This window comes from Sminthopsis crassicaudata, chromosome 4 (assembly GCF_048593235.1).
Source record: "Sminthopsis crassicaudata isolate SCR6 chromosome 4, ASM4859323v1, whole genome shotgun sequence".
Lineage (NCBI taxonomy): Eukaryota > Metazoa > Chordata > Mammalia > Dasyuromorphia > Dasyuridae > Sminthopsis > Sminthopsis crassicaudata.
The window spans coordinates 367,819,805-367,843,708 of NC_133620.1; the positions used below are offsets into that span (position 1 = coordinate 367,819,805).

General features: G+C 32.2%; 1 protein-coding gene across 7 annotated transcripts in view; it reads left to right on the plus strand.

The window, feature by feature from the left end:
- Window positions 1–23,904, plus strand: part of BRIP1 (BRCA1 interacting DNA helicase 1) — a 221,443-nt gene that overhangs the window by 94,400 nt on the left and 103,139 nt on the right. For all 7 annotated transcript variants that reach the window (XM_074261987.1, XM_074261990.1, XM_074261984.1 and 4 more), the window contains 3 exons: window positions 491–656; window positions 750–890; window positions 3,363–3,524. In XM_074261987.1, coding sequence (XP_074118088.1) covers window positions 491–656; window positions 750–890; window positions 3,363–3,524 — 469 coding nt within the window. The remainder of the gene's footprint in view (window positions 1–490; window positions 657–749; window positions 891–3,362; window positions 3,525–23,904) is intronic.

Below are 23,904 nucleotides of genomic sequence, written 5' to 3' on the forward strand. Positions count from 1 at the left end.
ATTTATTCATAGATCTAGTTGAGGATCTTTGGGGCCTAGATTAAGAAACCTTGGATTAATTTCTGAGACTCTAATTCTAAAAATCTGTGAGTCTGTAACTTATATACCAAAATTTTATAGATTCTCTTGTTGGTAGTAGAGAAAATTATGAAGCTAAGACTTTTGAATGAGAGTGTAGAATGGTAGAAAAAGCACTTTATTTGAATTGAGTAGATTTAGCCATTTTCATCCTTATTATCTTTGTGATCATGGAAAATCATTTAACCTCTTTTAGTTTTCTCTTCTGTAAAATTGGAATAATAATATTTATAATATCTAATGTACAGGGTTGTTGTGAGAAAATATTTTGCAAAATTTAAACCCTCATATGAATGTGACTTATAACTGACTTTAAATGTAATTGGTTGTTATAATCTGTTCAGATAATGGTGATAAATATTGCAAGTATTTTAAAAACAAACAATTTGAATATTGGTTGCTTTTTATTTAGGTTTGCAGATGATTACAAAGTTGCTATACAGCAAACTTACTCTTGGACAAGCCAGATTGATATTCCGGATAAAAATGGTTTCTTTGTTTTACCTCAAAATAAGAAACGTTCTAGGCAAAAAATGGCAGTCAATGTGTTAAATTTTTGGTGCTTGAATCCAGCTGTGGTAAGCTTATTATAACTAGTATAATTGCTCAAAGAATTAGATGATAATATTTGATCACAATTTCATACAGCTAATATTTTCCTTTCTTTATAGGCCTTTTCTGATATTACTTGTAATATACGGACAATTGTTCTGACATCTGGTACTTTGTCACCAATGAAATCTTTTTCATCTGAACTTGGTGTGACATTTGCTATCCAACTAGAGGCTAATCATGTCATTCAACACTCACAGGTTAGTATTTTCTTTTTTCTGTTCATGAAGTTTCTAAGACTTTTAATATAAATTGAATTCCTGGTTAACTGATCTAGGTGTCAATTGAAATTATATGAGAAGAAATTTTACACTTTAATTTAAGAATAAAAAGAATGTTAATTATTCACATCCAGAGAAAGAACTGATGGATTCCAAATGCAGATCGCAGCCTACTTTTTTATTTTTTCCTTTGTTTTTTTCCCTTTTGACCTTTCATAACATTTCATCTAGGATGAAAATATTTTTTACATAATTGCACATATGTAACTTATATAAAATTGACTATCATTTAAGGAAAAGGGGAGGGGAAGAAGAGAGTAAGATCTGGAACTCAAAATCTTATAAAAATGAATGATTAAAATTATCTTGACATAATTATGTAAAAATAAAATACTGTTAAAAAAGAATACTATTTACCTCTTAGAGGCAATAAAAAGTGATAAATTCTGTTCTCTGAAGCAAAAACATAAAGCTGTGTAAAATTCATATGATCTAAAAATTATCTGTTTTAATTCTTTGTCTAATATAGAGCAATAGACCAGAATTAAAAAAAAAAAATCTAACAATTCCTATTTGCCTTGGAATAAGAATTTAACATACATTTTCTCATACTAAGAATTCTATTTCAGTTTTTTTTCTACAAAACCATAATTCTTTCAGGTATTATTATTATTATTTTTAATATGAATGTTCACACCCATAAATGTTCTGCTCTATGATTGGAACCCTCAGAGGGAGGGAGAGAATTTCCTTCATTGAGGCAGCCATGCCCTCTAATTGGCTAGTAGCTGTCCAACCCCTATGGAGAAGGAAATTTGACAACTCTGGGAACATGTTCCCCCATCCAGGGAGATATATCTTGCATTACACTCCTGTTCCTACTCCCATAGCCACCCACTGCCTTAGCCTTTTCCTCTTCCTCATGCCTGGTGTGAAACAAGAAGGTAATGTGGCTAGGGTATTTATATTACATCCATGGCCATTTATAAAGTATGGGTCCTTGTGTATATATAAATAGAAATACCTGAATGCTAGAAATAGTTACTCTTATATAGAACTAGACATACACATATGTTCAGAAAGGTGGTAAGAACAAAATCTTATAGTGGTTATTAGAATGAGCTGAGTGTACTTGAAAAGACTTGCAAAATATTTTTTAACCATTAGGATTTTCACTAAATTACAAAATTTATCTTGTTTCTTTTCCATAGCTCTCAATGGCATTCCGTCTTTCTGTCTCACATGCTAAGGCCAGTAGGTATATGTGACACAGTTGACTTGGAAGGTGCTAAATCCCCATGACTAGTCAGCACAGATTTTTCTAGTGTGAGGGAAGTGGAAGTAATTTGGATTTATATGAATTAGTTGTAGCAAATCATACTTACCAAATAATCTGGTTTCATATAATTCTCCTATTGCCAGTTAGATAGAATGAACAACTTTTCACTGGGTGTGTTATAGTGGAAACTCCTTTTGGGATCTGGATTGGACCGGATCAGAGATTCTTAATCTTTTTTTTTTTTCCTTGAGGCATTTGGGGTCAAGTTACTTGCCCAGAGTCACACAGCTAGGAAGTGTTAAGTTTCTGAGGCTGGAATTGAATTTGGTCCTTCTGACTCCAGAGTTGATGTTCTATCCATTGTGCCATATACCTGCCCTAATTCTTAACCTTTAATGAGTCCTGTATCTCTTTAACAGTCTGGGTGGAGTTTATAGACTTCTTTCCAGAGTAAAATAGCATGTATAGGATTAACAAAGGAAACACATTATGTTGCAATACATGAGTCACAGATTAAGAACCTTTGAGTTGGTTCATCTTAAGAGGCTCTTCCAATTCTAAATTTTATGATTCTATGATTCATTCGTTCATTGGTATTTTTTGGAACATCTACTGTATATGAGATATTGCAAAGTCTTAGGCAGTAAATAAAAAGTTAGATAGCTTCTATACTCAGGGAGCTAACCTTTAAGGTTATAAATATTTCCTAGCTACACAGACTCAGCAAACTTCTATAAATTCAATTTCTTCTTCAAATCCAATATAAAGATAATAAACTCAGCAGATTTTAAGTAAATTTCTTAGATACTGCTTGATTTCCTTTAGGTGTCTTAATAATTCCTTAAGGTATCTTGATAAATGCTTTTACATAAATGTCTTTGTAGTATGTATTTGCATGTGGGTACCATGTGCGTGTGTGTGTGTCTCTAATGGTAGCCATCTCCAGGGCCAGTGGAGGGGTGAAATGAAAACTTTGCTATATATTTAAGAGGAATAGCAAATTATACATAATAGATTTGCAGTTTCATGTGCAATCATCTTTTTTTTATTATACTATATTACAGAAATGCTTGTTTATTCTATATTCAAAAATAAAATAAAATGTTTTTTTAAATGCTTATTTTTCTGCCTGGCTTAAGCATACTTCTAATGCTGAATTTTTCACGTAATAGGTTTGGGTTGGCACTGTTGGGTCAGGTCCCAAAGGGCGGAATCTTTGTGCCACCTTCCAACACACAGAGACCTTTGCATTCCAAGATGAAGTTGGAGCGCTTCTTTTGTCTGTGTGCCAAACAGTGGGCCAAGGAATTTTGTGCTTTTTGCCATCTTACAAGGTAAGGAAATAATGAACTGTCCTTTTGACTTTTAAAAATAATATGAAATTCTCATTTTAACTTTCTTGGGAGCAGAAGCAATGAAAGTAACCTGAAACCTTTGCCAAATACACAGTTTTATTATCTGTGTTGGGAATGGAAGGACAGGTGTGTGGGAAGGGGGGAATGGAAAGCTGGTAATCGGAAAATGCTGTCTGATTAAAAGCATAAGATTTCATTTGGCCTTGAGAAGTTCTGTTCAGACAAGAGCATGGGATCATAGGCAACAGCTTTTCAGCATCTATCTGAATAGTTTCATAGTCAAAAGGAAAAAGAACAAAATTATACTTTTGAGTGGCTTAATAATTTGACCCGAAAACAGTGGTTATGGTAGCTAGGGGTTGTTATGTTCTTCCCTTCCACTTAAGGTATTAACAATATTGCCTACCTCCTGAGAGAAATTTCTCTCCATGCAGAAAGTGCTCTGTCTTAACCCCCATTATTTGGACTCCCTAGCTCCATTCAAATTTTAACCCACAGGCTACTCCCAAAAGGAAGTCTTTACTGTTCCCTAGTTGTTAGTGCCATTCTATCTTTTTTGAAAATACTTTATCTTTACTTTGTAATTACTTCTCAGTGTACATGTTATTTCCATTCAGTTGAATGTAAGCTTCTTGAGAAATGTCCATAGCACCTTATGTTGTGCCCAACATAGGAGACATTTTAATACATGCTTGTTGAATTGAATTGGATCACATTTTAATTATGTTTTAAGACTGGTTGTTAATGCAGGCAGATTTAATTATTTTTCTGTAACAAGTTATACTTCTAAGAATAAGAACATTAGTAATATGTTTATATCTGTAAAAAATGTTCAATTTGGTATTTCTTCACAGACTATAAACTTTATGGGCAAGAACTACGTTCAGTCAATTCTAGATATAGGTAAGGCTAGGACTAGGGGTCTAGACCTATGATTTTATTGGTAGAGGGGATTTGGAGTTGAGGAAACACTACCATATCAGGTCAGCACTTTCTTTGCCACTTATATTTCCTGAAGCTACTAGACTACTAAAAGGATAAATGACTTGCACATGGTCATGTAGCCCAGCAAGCATCACATTAATTTAATCATCCTAGGAAGAATCTTAGTAAAAGAATCTTTACATATCTTCAAACCATACTGAATATAAAATAAACATAAAATCTAAGAAGCATCTTTCTTTAAAAATATTTAATTATTTTTACATCATCGTAGTTTTCTCCAGCATCTCACCCCCTTTCAGAGCCATCCTGTAAAATAATTACTATTTTAAAGATAAAGAAGGAAAAAAAGTCAGCATAACTGACAAAAACATAGAAAAATGTAAATATATACACTTTGAAAACTGTGCAAAGGGGTAGGATGTTTTCTCCTATTTTTCCTCTTAAGCCATACTTATTTATTAAGACTCTTCTTAACGAAAGTCAGGAATTTTTCCATGGTGGAGTGTCTAAGCTAAACATGTTTGTTTGGAAGACAAGTAATTAAGTCTAGATTTAAAGCCATAAAGCAATTTTTTCCCCCTTTAGCAAAAGAATTGGCTTTACGAAAAATAAATGGAACTTTTAAAGTTTAAAATATGGAAACTTCCTTCCCCAAGGAAGTTATTTGTGGTAGCATTGGAGCTCAGATTATCCCAAAGCTATCTGAAAGGAAAAAACTCCAAAACAAAACCACAATCAGGTTGGAAAAAACCTTTTACTAACCACATTCCAACCAAGATCAGAAGCACGGAATCAGGAAGTGAAGAAATAATCCTGATAGTGTAGACAGCATGAATAAATTGAAAATCATTTGCCAAAAACTCCTATTGATAATGGTACCAAATAGCAATTCTTTATGTATGTGGCAGCAACCTAATTGAACATGTTTCTCAGCACATATGGAGCCATGCCAGCTCTAATATAAACCCACTTCACAAGACTGTAATTACTTATGAAAACACCCACTGTATGAAACAAGCCAGAGCATGGAAGAACTTAGGTACACCATCTAAGACCAGTTTTCTTGTTTAAGATTTCTCAAATTGTATTGTATTTAGCAACAAAAGAAAGTGTTCTGTAGAGACCCAGGTGAAACTCAATACTTATACAGAAAGAAAGTAGCTATTTAGGCCAAATCAAGGAAGAGAGCCATCTCTGGAGCTTTTCTCCTGGGATTTTATGTTTCTGACAGCACTGTTTACTGCAGTTACTGAAATTGACCATTAGGTGACTACACAGACCACAAAATACAGGTTTGCTTGACTAAACAAGTGGTCTACTTTAATGAATGAATTGAAATATACTCCTTATACAGGAGTCCATCCTACCCTCCCCTTGAATAAGATAAGGAATAAAATTCTCAAATAAAGTTTGTTATATTTTAGCATTGAGTTTGAGATTTTAATTTATATTTATTTTCTCATGAGTAGGCTGCATGCCATGTAAATACATGGAGCTTTGATATTTTCATTCCAGATTTTAAATGTTTAGTGGACTTGAGGCTAATTATAGTTAGGAGTACATGTAATCAATTAACACTAACTTTAAGTCATAAAACTTCATCTTTTGACCCACTGTTATTTTATAGGATGATGAAACTAGTTAGTTTAATAGCTTCAAAAAGTTTTTTATTTCAAGAAAAGGGGACATGAATTTGAGGCTGAACCTTTTGTTGTTGTTAGTCATTCAGATGTGTCCAAGTCTTTGGTTTTCCTGGCAAAGATAGTGGAATGCTTTGCCATTTTCTTCTCCAGTGTGTCCCCATTTTACAGATGATGAACAGAGGCAAATTAGCATTGAGTGACTTGATCAATCATATAGCTACTAAGTATCTGAATTCAGATTTGAATTCAGATCTCCCTCACTCCATGCCTGGTGTTCTATGCAATCCAGTATAACACTTAGCTGCCAAGTCTGAATCTTAGATATCAGTAATTGATTTAAACTGTTCTACATTTCCCACTATTTCTATGCTTCTACTGTTACTAGTTTTGTTGAAGGAACAATTCTTAGTGAAGAAAACATTATTATAGTTTACTAATAAAAAATATTAATGAGTTAATGTTAGTTGAAGTTTGTCCTTTTTTTTTTTTTTTTGGTAATAGAAAGTGACTAATACTTTGCAGCTTTTCTTGGTAGATTGTCTTTTTTCCCTTTAGAATATGTTGATTTAGAGCAAAATATGTTCTATCCAATCAAAATTTGTGCTGTCAAGTAAAAGAAAGCTTGGGTATAAGTATTAAAGTATTAAAATTTAAAGTGTCGAGATAGTAAGCCTTGGGAATTTCTTTTAATTTTATTGAAATTCTTTTAGTCTCAGTCCGTAATGTTGGGCTTAAATTCAAGATGTCTTAGGCTCAAATACCAAATCGTGAACATTGTGAACAAATCATGCCACTTTTTTGGCCTCAGTTTCCTCCTCTATAGAATGAGAGGGTTGGACTAGAATTGATGGTCTCAATAGTCCCTTTCAGCTATAAATCTATGGATCTATGATCTACTGAGTCATAGTAGGTTGTAATCTGTGTTAGGAAAGGCAATTCTCATATTAGAAATGTCCTATTCTGATAAACCTAACCATCTTTTGTTCTTTACCTGTAGAAATTCTGTTTGTTTTTCGTATTTGAAAATTTTTATTATATTTCATTTGGATATATTATAAATTATATTTGTATAGGAAAATTTTGTTTCCTTGATATGTGTGTATCTTTGCATATTTTCAGGACTTATTGAGTGTGGAGAAATTTATTAACCTTTTAATTGTCATAAATGAATGAAAAAGAGAGCATTTATTGAGTACTGCCATGTGCCTGAGGTTGTAGATGCTAACGTGAAATAGTCTAATAGTGTGGGATCACATACATAGGAGGGGACAACTTCAGGGAAAATTGGAATTCTACCCCTGTAGACCATTATGAACTCTACTCTTTTGCTACAAAAGACACAGGCTTTCAATTTCTTGTTTGACCTGAATCTGCAACTGAGGAACTCTACTGCAGTGACTGTAGATTTAGTCTAGATTTAGTAGAGGTCATCAGATATGTAATTTTTTAAAAATTGTATCTTTTTAATTTTATTTCACCTCTATTAAGATGTATTTTTTCATTGATATCTTTTGATTTTTGCATTATTTATATTTCCTAATATATTCCTTTCCTCTCCTGGAGGCTCCCTTTTAACAAAATATAAAAATGAGAAAAAAATAGTTGAACAAAACTAATCAAGACTCTGAAAGGGTCTAATTTTATCTGCAGTGCTCCATATCCATAAGAACAAGGTAGAGGGAATCAAAGCATTCCGATCATATCTGACCCTGTAGCAGTACTCTGGAATGGTTTTTGATAGTACCTTCTCCTGTGCTTGGGACCTCCACTTTGACAGATACTTCTGATACATACTGGCTGTTATAGTGTTCTGCTTACTTTGTGCACTTGTTCTGGCCCCAATGTCCACAGACCCCTCTGTCTTGCTATGTCAAACAGGACTAGACAAATGATGATCTGTTTGGATGAGTTTGTGGAGGAGAGCTTACTGTACTGTTTTTTATCCCTGCCAGCGTGGCTCTGCCTTTTCATTAATTTTATTTATGCAAAAGCTTTTCAGTTCATTTAATTGAAATTACCTGTTTTATCTTTCATAAACCTTTTTCACTTAAGAATTCATCCCTTAGCTGTAGATAAGAAGGTACCTTTTCGTTTCATTTCTCATTTTTTATGGTATGACCTTTCATGTTTATGTCATATATCCATTTTCATTTTGTTGCTGGATCTGTTAAAGGATATTCATCTAAACCACAACTGTGGTTATTCTTCCATTCAGTAAACTCCAGTAGCTTTCTATCACCTCCAGCCTCAAATATAATATCTTGGGGCATTCAAAGCCCTTTATAACCTTATCTCTTCCTATCTTTCCTATCTCTTCTTATATCTTTTATCTCCCTGCTTTGAACCCTTTCCCTGCTCTCTCCCTCAAATTCCCTTTTTTCTCCCCCATACTCTTAGATCCAGTGAATTGGTTTCCTTTCTCTTCTTGTACATGACCCTCCATCTCTTGACTGGGCATTTTTGCTGCCTGTCACCCAACCCTGGAATGTTCTTCCTCTTCTGTATCTCCTAACTTCCCTGGCTTCCTTTAGGTCCCAGGTAAAATCCCAACTTCTACAGGAAGTCTTTTCTGAGTTCGCATAATTCTTTTTTTTTTTTTTTTTAATGTTTTAAAATTTATTTCATTAAACATTTCCCAATCATATGTAACTTTTTTCAACAATCATTCTTTCCCTGATTTCCATTAATTCTAATGCCTTTCTTCTACTGATTATCTTTTATTTATCCTACATGAAATTTTGTTTATACATAGTTTTTTGGATGTTGTCTTCCACTTTAGTTGTGAACTCCTTGAGAGAAGGGACTGCCTTTGTTTTTCTTTATATCCCAAATGCTTAGTATAGAGCCTGGAACAAAGTAGGCACTTAATGTTTATTGACTGTCTTTCTAACTAAACCTCTTATTTCTACCAGACTGCTTTCCAGTTTTACCAGCAGCTCTGGTTAAACAGGTGGTTGATTCCTAAGTAATTGATGTTTCCAGCTTTACTGGACTATTGAATTAAATTGCTTCTCATTTGTCCTTGTCTATTCTTTTCCATTTATCTAATTTTTAAATTTTTAAACTAATACCAGATTGGTTTTGGTGTGCTTTTAAAAGCCATGTAGGTAATCTTCCTATACCTATCATGGTATGAACTATTTCTACCTCTTCTCTATCAATCCATGTCTAATATTTCTTTTAAGATTAAACTCAACATTTGCTTCCTCTTTCAAACCTATTTTGGTTACCTAAACCTCACCTGAATCACTTCAGTGTACTCTTTCATCTGTTACTCATATGTGCATGTTATCTATTTGTGCTTTCTATTTATTTCATTTCTTCGACTTTGTTGTCTCTATTTTGGTTATGTCATATCTAAAGGGAGAAATTGTACCTTCTTTTTATAGCTCAAAGGTGCTAAGCACAAGTAAAACCCACACATATTATCATACCTCAAGAGTTTGTGATTTTACCAATGGTGAGCAGATCATAACACTTGTATGCAACAAAAGAATTCATCACCTGCTGTCTAGCCTCCTTGTTCTGTTTTGTTTTTTTTGGGAGGCAGTCGGGATTAAATTACTTATGCAGGGTCACACAGCTAGTAAGCCTCTGAAATAGATTTGAACTCAAGGCTTCCTTCCTGACTCCAGGGCCAGTCCTCTAACAAAACTTTTGAAGCTAGGTTTGTACTCAGATGATGGGCCTATTACAACTTACACTTGAAATCTTTCCTCCTTCCCTCTCTTCCTTCCTCCTTCCTTTCCTTCCTCTCTCACTCCCTCCCTCCTTCCTTCCTTCATAATTACAAGAATTACAAATGCTTGTAATTTTGTAAAAATTAAAATATAAGTCATTTTAAGTAGATTATTATCATATTCAACTTTTTATCACTGAAATGAATTACCAACTGCCATACACAGGGCTTGGTTGAAATTAGATTTGACCTTAAAATCCTACAAAATAGGAATAGTTGCTGAATTACATAGTTATAATGCATATATAATATATGTGTCTATGTTAGAGCTTAAGATAGCCTTAAACATTTTAAATGTTTCTTAGAATAGACTTTGAGATTCATAAATTCTAAAATTCACAATTTCCTAATGTTTGGTATTACAGTATGTCACATAACAATACACTTAGACTTGACTTTATTAAACTTCGAGTAGAGATAGGTCAAATATCAGCTTTCTTTCCTTTTGAATTATTTAAAAGGCTTTAAAAAACATTTTATACAAAAGTATTATATGTGCTTTGTTCAAATTACAGATTTAGTTTTTTTGTTTTTGTTCAAGAAGGAAAATCAATTAAACTTTACTAATTTGAAAATGTGGGGAGTAAGAGCTATAACTAGGAATTCTTGTACCTTGAGCAAATTCATTTGGAGGGTAGTAATGATATGTCTCGGCTATTCTGTGCATGTTTTTAAAAAAATTTTTAGTTTATGAAAGAAAATGAGATTCCCATAACATAGGAGAATAATTAAAAAGAGATTACACATAAAACTGTAAATTTATTATGTACAATTTGCTATTCCTTTTTAATATATAAATATTGTGTAAATTTCTTTTTTTTCTTTTCCATCTCAATTGGGGAATGGATAAACAAGTTATAGTATGTGTCATGACAGAATACTGTTGGACTACAAGAAATGATGAGCTCTTTGATTTTAGAAAAACATGGACAAAATTGTGCATGGTTAACTGGGAAGAGGTCATAGAGGTCTAGAAACTGGAAGGCCACGGTGTTTGAAAGAAGTAGTGATTGGGGTGAAGAAGATGATTGTAAGCCATTGGAAATGAAAGAGACATAGAAGTCATAGAATTCAACAGTAAAGTCCTATATAACATGGAATGAACTTTATAGAAGAAAAAGTGGTTGCCATGTGATAGCAGCTAAAGATGATGGTATTGGAAGCCAATAATATGCAAATGCTTTCTCTTGACTCTGTATTAGGAAGTGTGTAAAAAGGAGTTGCTAGCTTTGGAAAGAATGCCAGAGGAAGTGGTACCCAGAAAAAAAACTCTTAAGTTTTCTTTAATATCAGAAGATAACAACTGACATTTATAAAATTCCTTAGGATTTAAAAAACACTTCACATATATTATCATATTTGGTTACCATAATAATTCTAGGGCAGCAATGTTATTATTATTCCTATTTTACAGATGAGGAAACTGAATCAAAGATCTTATTTGACTTGCTCAGAGTTACAAGTACAGTATCTGAGGGAGGAATTTGAACTCAAACCCACCTTCTAAAATTCTGTTAATTATTTTGTATTGCCTCTTTTAGTAGAAGGTGGCAGGAATGTGAGAGGGGAAAAAAACCTGTAATTTTTCCAAGGTCACACTCACCAGTTGAGTTTTATGGCCTAAATTTCCTTATTTGTAAAATATTAGAGTTGGTCCAAAGGATCTAAGAGAAACCTTCACACTTTAAAGCTATAATCCTGTAATCCTATGACTTGACAACTAATTGGTTAAGAATGATTTGTGATTAATATATTCAATTATTTGTATTTAAATTGATACTTCTAAGTATCAAAAGGTGCTTAAAACAATTTGCCTAAATAGCTTTTAAACATCACAGTGAATCTTATTGGTATCATTAAATTATTTCCCAACTATTTCTTCATTGATAATGAAAGACTTTATTTTAGTTCCTTCATAATCTCCAGATTCTAAATTAGGGGGAATCCCAATGAATTTTTATTGGGGTTTTGAAATCTAAACTATCATAATAATTCCAGTTTCTATAAACTAGTTTCTTTATTGATTTAAAAAAAATTTAAAATAAAAGTTAGCTGTGTGACCCTGAGAAAGTCCCTTAACCTGTTTTGCCTTAGTTTCCTTATCTGTAAAATGAGCTGGAGGAGGAAATGGTAAACTATGAAATATCTTTGCCAAGAAAACCCCAAAAAGGGTTATGAGAGTCAAAAATGATTGAAAAATAATTGAACAAGTGGAAAGATTGGAGTGTGTTATACATACATACATATACACACACATATATATTGTATGTATAATTTTTTCATGGTTACCTCATTTAAAATTTTAATGCTGATATCCCAGATTTTTCAGTTACCAAATAAATTGATGAGCCTGAGAAACTCCTTTCTCTACTCCTTAGCTGGTATTAATGAAACATTTGCATGTGCTGTTCTGAGTAGCCATGAAGAATGAACAAAACAGATAAGGTTTCTAGTTTCTAACACATTTCTTAATTGTATTGAATAAAAAAGATTTCGTTTCTTAATTTGTAATAATTGTAGAATAAAACAATAATGTTTGGTAATGGAGATAATATTCCATAGTAGCTGGAATTTTTAATAGAAAATGAGGAATAAATTACAAGTCAAATTTTGAAAATGCTTTTGATACTCTGTAGGACAATAACTTTGAGTCAAGACAGAAAAATTGAAAATAATAGAATATCTTGAGAAAAATAGTTTAAAAATTTCTTAAAGGCAGTTAACTATTGATATCTACATCAGTTTCTAACAAGTGGATATATGTAGTTTCTAAAGCCAATCCCTTTATTTTCTTTGTTATAGAAACTGCCTGCTCTGCCCTAACCAAGAGACCTTCAAAATCTCTTCAGCCATCAAACATTTGGTCTACTTACCAAACATATATTTTTTTCAATTAAGAGAGATCCATTTTTTTTCTCCCTCTCACTTTGTTTCCCCATTGGGAAAAAAAAAAACCCAAACGTATGTAACAAATATTCAGTTAAACAAAACAAATTCCTATATTAACTGTGGCCAACAAAGTATATCTTATTCTATAGTCGAGTTAATTGTTTTTCAGAAGGTAGGTAGCATATGTTATATCAATCATTCCTCTGAAATTGTGGTTGATCAAAGTTCTTAAGTTTTCCAATTGTTTTTATAACGTTATTATAATGTTATAATGTATTGTTATTCTCTTGGTTCTGCTCACTTTATTCTGCATTAGTTCATACAAGTCTTTCCAATATCCTCTGACACTATCCTTTTCACAATTTCTTATAGCACAATGCTATTCTATTATATTCATTTAGCTTATTTTGTCCAGTTATTCTCTGATTAATGGACAATTCTTTGGTTTCCAGTTCTCTGCTACGACAAAAAGAGTTCCTTTAAATATTTTTTCACTTATGGATAATTTTTTTCTTCTTTGGAGAATAGTAGTTGTATCACAGAGTTAAGGTGATACAACTTTTTGGGCAGAGTTCTAAGTTGCTTTCCAGAAAAGCTGAACCAATTCATGGCTAGGTCAGCTGCACCTAAGTATATTAATGTATTTTCCTTCATTCCCACCAACATTTGTTATGTTCCTTTTCTGTCAATTTTTTTTGAAACCTCAATTATTTTAATTTGCATTTCTCTATGAGTGAGGTTAATCTCTAAGTCACCTTTAGTTATCTGGAGCATTTCTTCCCCCCTCCCCCCAATATGATTCTCAATAGCTTGGATTTCTTCCTTAGAACACTTCCTGTTCATATATATCCTTTGACTATTTGTCAACTGGAGAATGGCTCTTATTCTTAAATATTTGAATCCATTTCTTATTTATTGTGAAAATGAGAACTTTATTAGAGAAATTTGCTGTAAAGATTTTTCCTCCCAAAAAAAAAAAATTTTTTTTAAAGAAAGTGTGAAGGAATCAATTGGTCAGACTAATTCTAAGATAAAAAACAATAAAAATAATTCTATACTTCAAGGAGATTAAATTCTATTGGGAGATTTAACAAATAAGTAAAAACTAAGTAATTTGAGGCTAGAGAGAATACTCATAACTGATGGATAAGGAAAGACTCCTGAGTAGGAAGTATCACCAGAATCCATCTTTGAAGGAAGCTAAGGGCTCTAAGAGGTAGAAATGAAAACAGAATGTATTTCTGGGTTGGGGTATATTGTGTACCCAGTTACTTTTTCTTGAGATTTTCTCCCTTCCCCCAAGTATTTATTTTACTTATCTTTTCTTACTGGAGAACATGACTTAATATTGCTAATTTCTGTTATACTGCTTGTTAAACTTCACTCCCTTACCACTATCATCTTTCCTTGAATGTGCTTCTAGGATCTCATTGATAAATACATTGTCTTTTTAAAAATTTGTTCTGCATCTTGTATGAATAATTTATTTGGATTCAAGCTGTCTATCATTAGTATTCCCTTAAGTATGATGCTCACTTTCCTAGATAACTATTTGCTTCTGATTGTGCTATGTGTTCATAGACAAATGAGTTGACACAGAGAAAAGAAAATATGTCAATATTTGGATTTGTGCTCTTTTTAATATGGATATTCCTTCTAGTTATGAAGATCTCAGATCATCTGTGCCTTCTTATTCTGTGTAACTTTTGTTTGTGCCTTCCCCTAAATCCTCCACAGGATTCTTCTACTTATCTTGACATCTCATATATAGCAGTTGAGAACATTGGATATCCACTGGTTATTTCTCATTCTTGTCACTACTTACCTTCTTTTTCTATCACACTCTCGGATAATAACCTTTATATTGTTTCTTTTGTGTATTTTTTGGTAATGTGCTACAGCCTCTTCACATCCATCATGTGACTCTATATTGTCTCTTTAATGAACCCTAACCCTAATCCCTCAGAAATCAAAGTATTCCAAGTCTCAGAGCCCTATGGCATCATTATGATAATACTGTTGTTAAAAAATATAGGCCTCATAGATATCAATATAACAGTACTTTTTGTGTTCATGATCCCATTCCTGATTTCCTGGACTTCAAAACTGCTTTCTCTATGGCAGGGTTATTGTGAAGAAATAAGATAATATTTGTAAAGAGCTTAGTATAATTCTTGGCACATAGTATATAAATGCTATCTGTGATGATGATATGAAAGCAAAAAGCCACAAATAAAACTTTAAATGAGAAAAAAAAATACACCTTTGTTTCAGGGATAAGTTAAGGTCATGAAAAATACTGCACAATATTTGAAAGACAGTCCAGTATTTTCCTTCTCTTATTCAATTCTGAGCCCTAGCACGCATTATTCATCTGTGATAACTAGCAATCTCATCTGGAAAATAAGATGTTTAGAATGGGTAAGAGATTTTGAGGGTGAAAAAAATTAAATATTTTTTATTAGTCCATGTAATAGGTGATGATGATTGTTTAGATTAGGATGGTGGCATTGGAACAATAGAAAAAAGAAAAAAAAAAACAACTGGATGAACGAAGCATAATAAAGGAATAATTTCCTGGACTTGGTCACCAATTTCCCTTATCTGTGACCTTCCATATCTTAAAGTTGATTCAAGTTTTTAACTCAAATGATAAGATGGAAATATCATTGGGGAAAAAAATAGAACTGTTTAAAGGGAAAACTGGTTTTGCAAGGGTTCACTGCTCAATCACAAAAAATTTTATAATGCTTTCTATGTGCCAGGCTTTAGGCTACAGATATAAAGAAAAAATAAAGCAATCTCTCATCTCAAGAAATTTAAGTTCAAATAGAGAGGTAAATACAAAACACATAATAAATACATATATAAGTAACCTTTGGGGGAGGGAGAGATGAAGAAGAAATTCTTCCTTGACTTTAGATTGAACTAATGCACTTACTGTACCTCTGAAGACCCTGGGGCAGCTAGGTGGCGCAGTGGATAGAGCACCGGCCTTGAATTCAGGAGGACCCGAGTTCAAATCTGGTCTCAGACACTTAACATTTCCTAGCTGTGTGATCCTGGGCAAGTCACTTAACCCCAGCCTCAGGAGAAAAACAAAAACAAAAACAAAAAAACCTCTGAAGACCCTTCCAATATGAGATTCTGTGGTAGTTTGGAATTAGTTGGGTTTTTGGAACAAAAATAAGAGATAATGATATGTCTCAAAACTGAACAAATTAGCATACCATATATTCAGGCTTAGAGACAGATAATGCTCATAGCTTCATTTCTTTACAAAATATTTTTAACCAGCTACCAAAATAATCTTTTTAAGTTAATGATTTTACCATGTCCCTCAGCTCTAATACCTTTAATATTTCCCTGTTGCTTTTAAAATACAAATTCCATTGTTTAGCATTTATGGCTTTCCATGATCTGACTAATCTAGCTTTCCATCTTTTACTTGACACTACTCTATTGAGAACTCTTATTGTAGTTATAGTAGCTAGTATAGCTACTATAAGCCATTTCTTAACTTCATGCAACAGGCCATTTCCATGCCTGTTCCACTTTCCTTTTCTAATCTCCTCAGCTAAAAATGTTCTCTTCTCTAATAGATTTTCCAAGAGCATCTTTCTCTATTTTCCCTTTTTTTCCTTGTGTACTATTATGCTTATCTTTATACTATTATCTTTCATTCTTATCTCACTTATTTTCCCTTTTCTAACTCTCCTGGAGAATATAAGCTCTTTGAAGGTAGGAGCTGTAATTTTTTATCTTTGTATTCTTAGTGTTAAACATGGTACATTGCATGTGGGTAGGTACTTAATATTTATTTATAGATGAAAACACTGGGGCAGTTGAGACTCCAGCCACTATTAAATAAGATTCATCTTAAAAGATTTCATTACTCTTAAGTGACAAAGGCAATACTATTAGTCACAAATTTCATTGCTAGAGTTAGGAATAATATAGGAGGTATGAGGATGTGTTTCAGGCCATGAATTCTTTTTTATTTCAACATTCTCCTTTTTTTCCCTTCCCAGATGTAGGATACAGGTTGTGACTTCCTTATCCAAAGGGGAAGAGAAGTGGGCATTCTCACTGTTCTTAGAAATAGTCCTCTACTTAATGATAGAGAATATGTACATAACCATTTCTTTTCTCTTGTTCCTAGGCTATTGTATCATTTCTGTGTCTGCAATTGTTATTAATTCATTATTTTTTCCTTTTTGTGCCTTTTCAAAATATTTGACTTCTAATATTTATTTGTATCATTGTAGGGGTTTTGTTTTGTTTTGTTTTGTTTTTGCTTCTTTGTTTCCATGACTGTTACTTTTTTTTTTTTTTCTGAGAAGCTATTCTCTTTTGAGTATTTTTGGTTACCTGTCTTCTATTACATTAAAAAAAAAACTGTATTTGAAGGCATTTGTACCTGTTTTCTTGCTAGTATTAGGAAAGTTGAACTCTCTTATTGTTTTTCATTTATAATCTTACTAAAGCCTCTGACTTTGTTACAAAGAGTTTTGTCCTCAGAGGGTTTCTTAATCATCTTTTAATAGATATCAGCATTTAAACCTCAAAAACATAAGACAAATTCATAAGCATTTTTTCCTCAAAAAAAAAAAGCTTAAACTTTTATGTTTTCATCTGAAATTGTTAAGAACATAAGATAAACATCAAAGAAAGAACATAGATTTCATGCAGATCAATTGGTTAATTTAGGTTTTAATATTAAAAAAATCCATTCCCCTCACTGCAAAACCCCACGAATTGAAAATTAGATAATCCTACCATATCAGGATTCTCCTTTCTCAATATCTATCTCCACTCCCCTACCCTCAACACAGATTAATTTAGCCAGGTAGAGAAGTTTTTGGTTATGATAATCTGTGAAAAACAACCTATTGTGTTCCCTGTTGTGATAAAAGCAATTATGATGATTGTTTATACAAACTATTACTTACCAAGTATTATATAATACCTCATGTTGAAAACATTGAAGCAAGGATTTAAAAAAATAACTTAGCAAAGTTGAAAATTTTAAAGAATGTTTCTATATTTTATTTGAGAACAAAAATGACAGAAGTTGGAACCAATGAAGGCAGATTTCCTTTCAGGACAATGAAAACTTTTTTAAAAATAGAAAACTAGAAATAGAAAAAGATCTGTAAAACTTTTGAAACAATTTAAAAAATAATAATTGTGACATAGCAAAGAGAATACATTCTTCCATACTGCCTTGTGAAATAATATCCCAATAATAATGCTCAAAGCTTATAACTTATTGTAAACAGCTACCAAAGAAAGGTCAGTAATTCAGTATGATGGATTGTCACTAAAATTTATAAGCATTAGCATTTTTCTCCTCTTTGGATACTTTGACTTTGATATGACACATATTGAATGAATCATCTGAGTTGCAGGCACCAGGCTAGATACATCTTAATGCAGACAGGTCGGCGACATGAACTCTAATGGTCCTTATCTTAATCTTGTTTAAAAGCATCTTAGATTTCTGAGTAATCTTTTTGCTTTCTGATACTCTCTTTTATAGGGTACTTTTGCTAGAGTTGCTACTGATTTTACTCTAAATGCATTTTTGTACTATAATCTTTTCAGTTTATTTTCCAGGAATTTAAATACTCTTAAAAATAATAGGACTTTTAACTGAGCTTTAAAGTGAATATATGTATTTTTAAATGAAAAAATTAAAATGAAAGACATCAAAACACTTATTTGATTACAAAAACATTATAGAGTTAAATTTTTGTTTTGTGCTGTAATGAGCAGATTAGACTTGTGTTTTAAATATTGTTTTGTTTTTTAAAAAAACATTTGAAAATGTTAAGGTACTAAAAAAATAATCTACATTTATATTTTCAGTCGCCCAAGACTTATATGCTCTCCCTTTTCTAATATATTTATTTACTGGCCAATGTGAAGTGTGTTGTATTCAAAAATAATATTGTTATTAAAGAAACTTGCAAATAACCCTGATTTTGAAACTATGAAATTTGCACAGTTCTAAAAAGCATATTTAAAGCTCAGAGCTAAGGTTTTTGAATGTTTTATTTTTTCAACTCAGAGAAGTTTAAAAAAAAAAAGTGAAATTCCTTAATTTTGTGGCACAGTGGAAAGAATCTGGTGACCTGGCTTCTACATTTATCTTTTTGGACAAGTGTCTTTGGTCACATTTTCTTTGAATCTCAGGTTTTACATCTGAAAAATGGGAATAATAAATTCTGTATTCTCTGCCATATAGACTGTTGTGAGAAAAAATTTTTTTTGCAAACCTTAAGAATGAATTAGATGCTAAACATTTTTCCCCATTTAAAATTTTTTAAACTTAAAATACAAAATAGGAAAAGGAAAAAAGATAACAAGAGAAGATTCAAAATATAAAGCAATAAATTTCTATTTTAAGAAAGCTTATATAATAAATACTACCCATTGTCCATTTGTTCATTGCTTCCTTATAGATTTTCTTTTCTTTTTTTTAATTAATTTTATAATTATATATTTTTTTGACAGTACATATGCATGAGTAATTTTTTTTTTATAACATTATCCCTTGTATTCATTTTTCCAGATTTTCCCCTCCCTCCCTCTACCCCCTCCCCTAGATGACAGGCAATCTCATACATTTTACATGTGTTACAGTATAACCTAATATAAAATGTGTGTGTAAATCCCATTTTCTTGTTGCACATTAAGTATTGGATTCCGAAGGTATAAGTAACCTGGGTAGATAGATAGTAGTGCTAATATTTTACATTCAATTCCCAGTGTTCCTTCTCTGGGTGTAGTTGTTTCTATCCATCATTGATCAGCTGGAAGTGAGTTGGTAGATTTTATTTTCTTGTCAGATGTATACTTTTTTACTTTATTTTTTTTTCTCCTTCTTTCCCATCCTCTCCCCCAAAAAGCTGCTATTAAGTATGGACATACATATTCTTACATATATACACATACATATATCTAAATATCTATAATTATATACATATACACACATATGTAAGACTGTTCTGTGCTTTTTTTTTTTTTTTTCTAATCGTTCTCTATTTCTGTGAAGGTAGATAGCATTTTCCTCCATAAGTCCGAGTCTTTCCATATTTTTCTCAGTTCACCAGCTCATTATTTCCTATACCCTATCAATATTCCAACTATGTACTAATTATTTTAAATAGTGTAAAATAATATTGATTAATAATATGACTCATGTAGCATAGGTTCCCTATTTTTTTCTCTTTTGATTAAATCTATTTTAGCTTTAACTTTGTCTGAGGTCATGATTACTATTTCTGCTTTTCATTTTTACATAATAAATTCTATTCCTGGTCCTTATTTTATGTTTATCTACATCTCTCATTTTTATAACATTTTCTGAAAACAGCATATTATGGAGTTCAAATTTTTAATCTATTGTTTGCATTTTGTAGATGAATTCATCCAGTTCATATATTCTAAGCTATATTAGATGCTGTTTATTTTCCACCTTCCTATTTTCCTCACATCATTTTCACAAAAATTTTTAAATTTACTTTCGGTTTCCATTTAATGGGTAAATTTGTCCCATTCACATTCCAAGTTATAATTACTTGTTAAGTTTTCTTTCTTCCTTTTCCCTCACTATCCTTCTCACGTGATTCTCTCCTAGTCTTTCTAGTTAACTTCTACCTTCTATCTTGCCCTTCTATTCCCTAACGTCTAAAAATCCCTCCCTTATCTTTTTTCCACACTCTGTTTCCTTGCCCTTTTATTTCTTTCTGAATCCAAAAGGTTTTTATACCTCTCCCTCTCCTTCTTTCTCTCCCTTCTGTTCCCTCTTTAACTTATTCCCAATGAGAGTAAAATTTTAGCACTATCTTCCTTCCTCTCTATTACCTTTTGTAGCAGTTTATCCTTTTTATTTTTGCCTCATTTGTATAAAATAATTGCTCCTTTTTAACATTCTATGGTTTTTTAAGAATCACCTCATCATACTCAGCTTAGCCCAAGCCTTTTTTTCAAACTGCCCAAATAAAAATGAGTCATAAGAGAACTGATATTAAGTAAACATTTTGATCTTATTGATTCATTCATAACTGGTCCTTAATATTTATATTTTTCTTATATATTATATGTCAAAATTTCCCTTAAGTTCTGCTATTTTTGTCACAAAAAATCTGAAAAGATTTCACTTTGTTAAATGTCTGTTTTTTGTTTTTGTTTTTGTTTTTCCATTCAGAATTATACTTAACCTTGGTCATAAACCCAGCTCTTTAGTTCTATGAAATATAGTATTCCAAATCCTATGGTCCTTCAACATAGTTTCTAGGTAATCCTTATTGTAGCTCCAAAAAATTAAAATTTTTTTTTGGTTGCTTCTAATATTTTCTATTTAATCTAGGAATTTTGAAACTTGAGTATGATATTCCTCTAATTTTTCCTCTGGGGCTCTCTTTCAGGTGATGATTAGTGGTTTTTTTTTTTTGTTTGTTTGTTTTTTTGCATTGTCTTCTTATTCTAGAATTTCAGAGCAGTTTTTTTTGATAATTTTTTTTGATAATTTCTTGTAATATTGCATCAAGATCATTTTTCAATCATAATTTCAGGCAGTCCAACTATTCTTATATCATTTCTCCTGATCTGTTTTCTAGCTCAGTTGTTTTTCTGATGAGATGTTTCATGTATTTTTGTAGGTTTTCATTCTTTTGATTTTGTTTTCATTTTTTTCTTTGTCTTAAAACAGCTTTAGTTTTTCTTTGTCTCTTTGTCCAATTCTAGTTTTCAAGGAATTACTTTTGTAAATTTTTGGTTCTCTATTTCAAATGGGTTGAGTTTCTTTTATACTCTTCTTGATTTTCTTGAATTGCTCCCTTTTTTCCTCCCTGAATTTTCCCTCAGTCTCTCTTGATTTTTGAAGTTCTTTTAAAATTTCTCTAAGAAATCTTTTTGTGCTTAAGACAATTTGACATTTCTCATTGAAAAAGGAGTGCTTTTTTTTTTTTTTTTTTTTAAGGCTTCGTTATCTTCCTCTAAATATGAAAGCTGATCTTTCTCCCCATTGTAGCTGTCTATGGTTGGATTCTTTTTTTTCTTACTGCTGATATATATTTTATTTATGATTTTTATTTTCTCTTATTTTAGCTATTATGATCAAGTTTTAGTCTTGAGGTCTGAGGAATAATGCCTCAAACTTCAGGTTTTTTTCTTGTTATTTTTTGAGGTCTCTTTTAGGGCTCAACTTTGGACTTTCCTCTGTAATCCTATGGCTAGAACCCCACGTCATACCATCCACTTGTGATCTTGATTTTCTATGGTTTCCCGTGTGGTGAATGTAAACTATAACTAACCTTTCTTCCCTGGAACTGAAACCAGGGACTCTTGGTTCTGTTGGTGTCCATAGCCAGCAGGGTCCCCACCTCTCCGTTATGACACTTATCAGGTAGATACTAGCTCCTCCCCTGCTATAGCCCAGCCCAGGATGCATCTAATCAGCAGAGCTGTGCTTGGTGTCTCTTGACAGCAGAAGGTCCTTCAGTCTTCTTCTACTACTCTTGTCAGACCCCCTACACTGTCTGTGAGATGAAAGTTTGGCTTCTTATTTGTTGATTGTGAAGAGTTGGCTTTCCCTCAGGTTGAACCTCTGTCCCTACAATTCAGGTCCTTCCTGTGATCTTCTTCAGTTGTCTTAGGAGAACAACTGCTTTAGGCTGATTTTTATTTATTTCCACTGCTCTTCATTTCCTCTGAGACAATGTTCTGTCTAATGTGGAGGAAATTTGGAAAGCCATAAGTTTTCTGGCCTATTCTGCCTTTTTCCCAGACTCCTCTCCAATGTTAATCATTCTTGTAAATATTAATCAAAATACATTAATTTTCTTCTAAATATTCTTTCTGAATCTTGGTAAGTATTCCTTTCACAATCTTCCTGAAATTTGACCTTTCAGAAACATTCTTAAGGAGTTCATTTTATTGCTTGATCCTTCATTTTATTAACCCTCTTTTGACTTCACTTGATTTTTGCTGGCAGTGGTATCCTTAGTATCATTGTGTATCAGAACAGAGGGTAAAAGATAGCTTTGGGTGGTACCTGAGCAAATCTGATCCCCCTACAGGTTGATCTCTCTAAGAATTGTCATTTGATCAACTTTGGATTTAGAAAGTGGCCATTTTTCCCCATTTATTACTTATGATTACGGTCTCTGGCTCTCTCTTCCTCTTGGGTTGTGTTCGAGATTGGTATGATGAATTATCCCCTATAGTTACACTACTTCTTTCCCATATATTTGAAAAGTTCAATTCAATTCAGTTTTAAGAAACACTTGCTATATCAGAACAGGATTATATACTCTTGAATTCAGATCATTAATATAGATTTCTTGTAATCTGATTTAAAACTTCACTTTTTAAGTGTATGCCAAATAGTACCCTGTCAAATAGACTGATCAACATGAATAGCTCTTTTTGCAACATCACTTATGTCTTATATTGCCCCCAAGATAGTGTCACATTTTATTAATGGTAACCCATAAAAATTCGCTTTTTTTTTTCCTCCATGACGGGCCAAGATAGAAATGGGATCAGAAGCTACTGCTAGAAGAAATTAAGAACTAGGATTGAAGAATACAATTAAGATAGTTAAATTATAGGGTAGAACTTTGAATATTGATTGTGTATGATACATGAGGGGAAATAAAATTCCTAAAAATATGAAAGAGTCATCATAACATTTTAGTTAGATATCAGAGGCATTTGTGCTACTTCCTTCTCACTGTGCTGTTTCTAGATTCTTTGGACATCAGAAAAAATGTTATGTTAAATTCCAGGAAGTTGAGCACTCCTATGATTTGCCTTATTGTACAGTGATTGCTAATAGTGAATATTAGTCTTCAGTCTTTACTGATAGAGAACATCTGATATCTTTCATTTAATTAGCTAAGGACTGTCAGTGATCAAAGTGATTTATACTGGGAATCTTGATTGTGTTGTGGTTAAGAATTCCTTATTGTGACATCTAATAATTTTATTCTCTTTCATTTCTCTTGATTTCCTTTATGCTCATCCATTACATATTTATTTTGTACCCACTGTATAAAAGACACTGTAGCAAAAATAAAAATGAATAAGCCATACACTCTGTCCCTGCTTTCAGGGGGCTTATGAGCTAGGA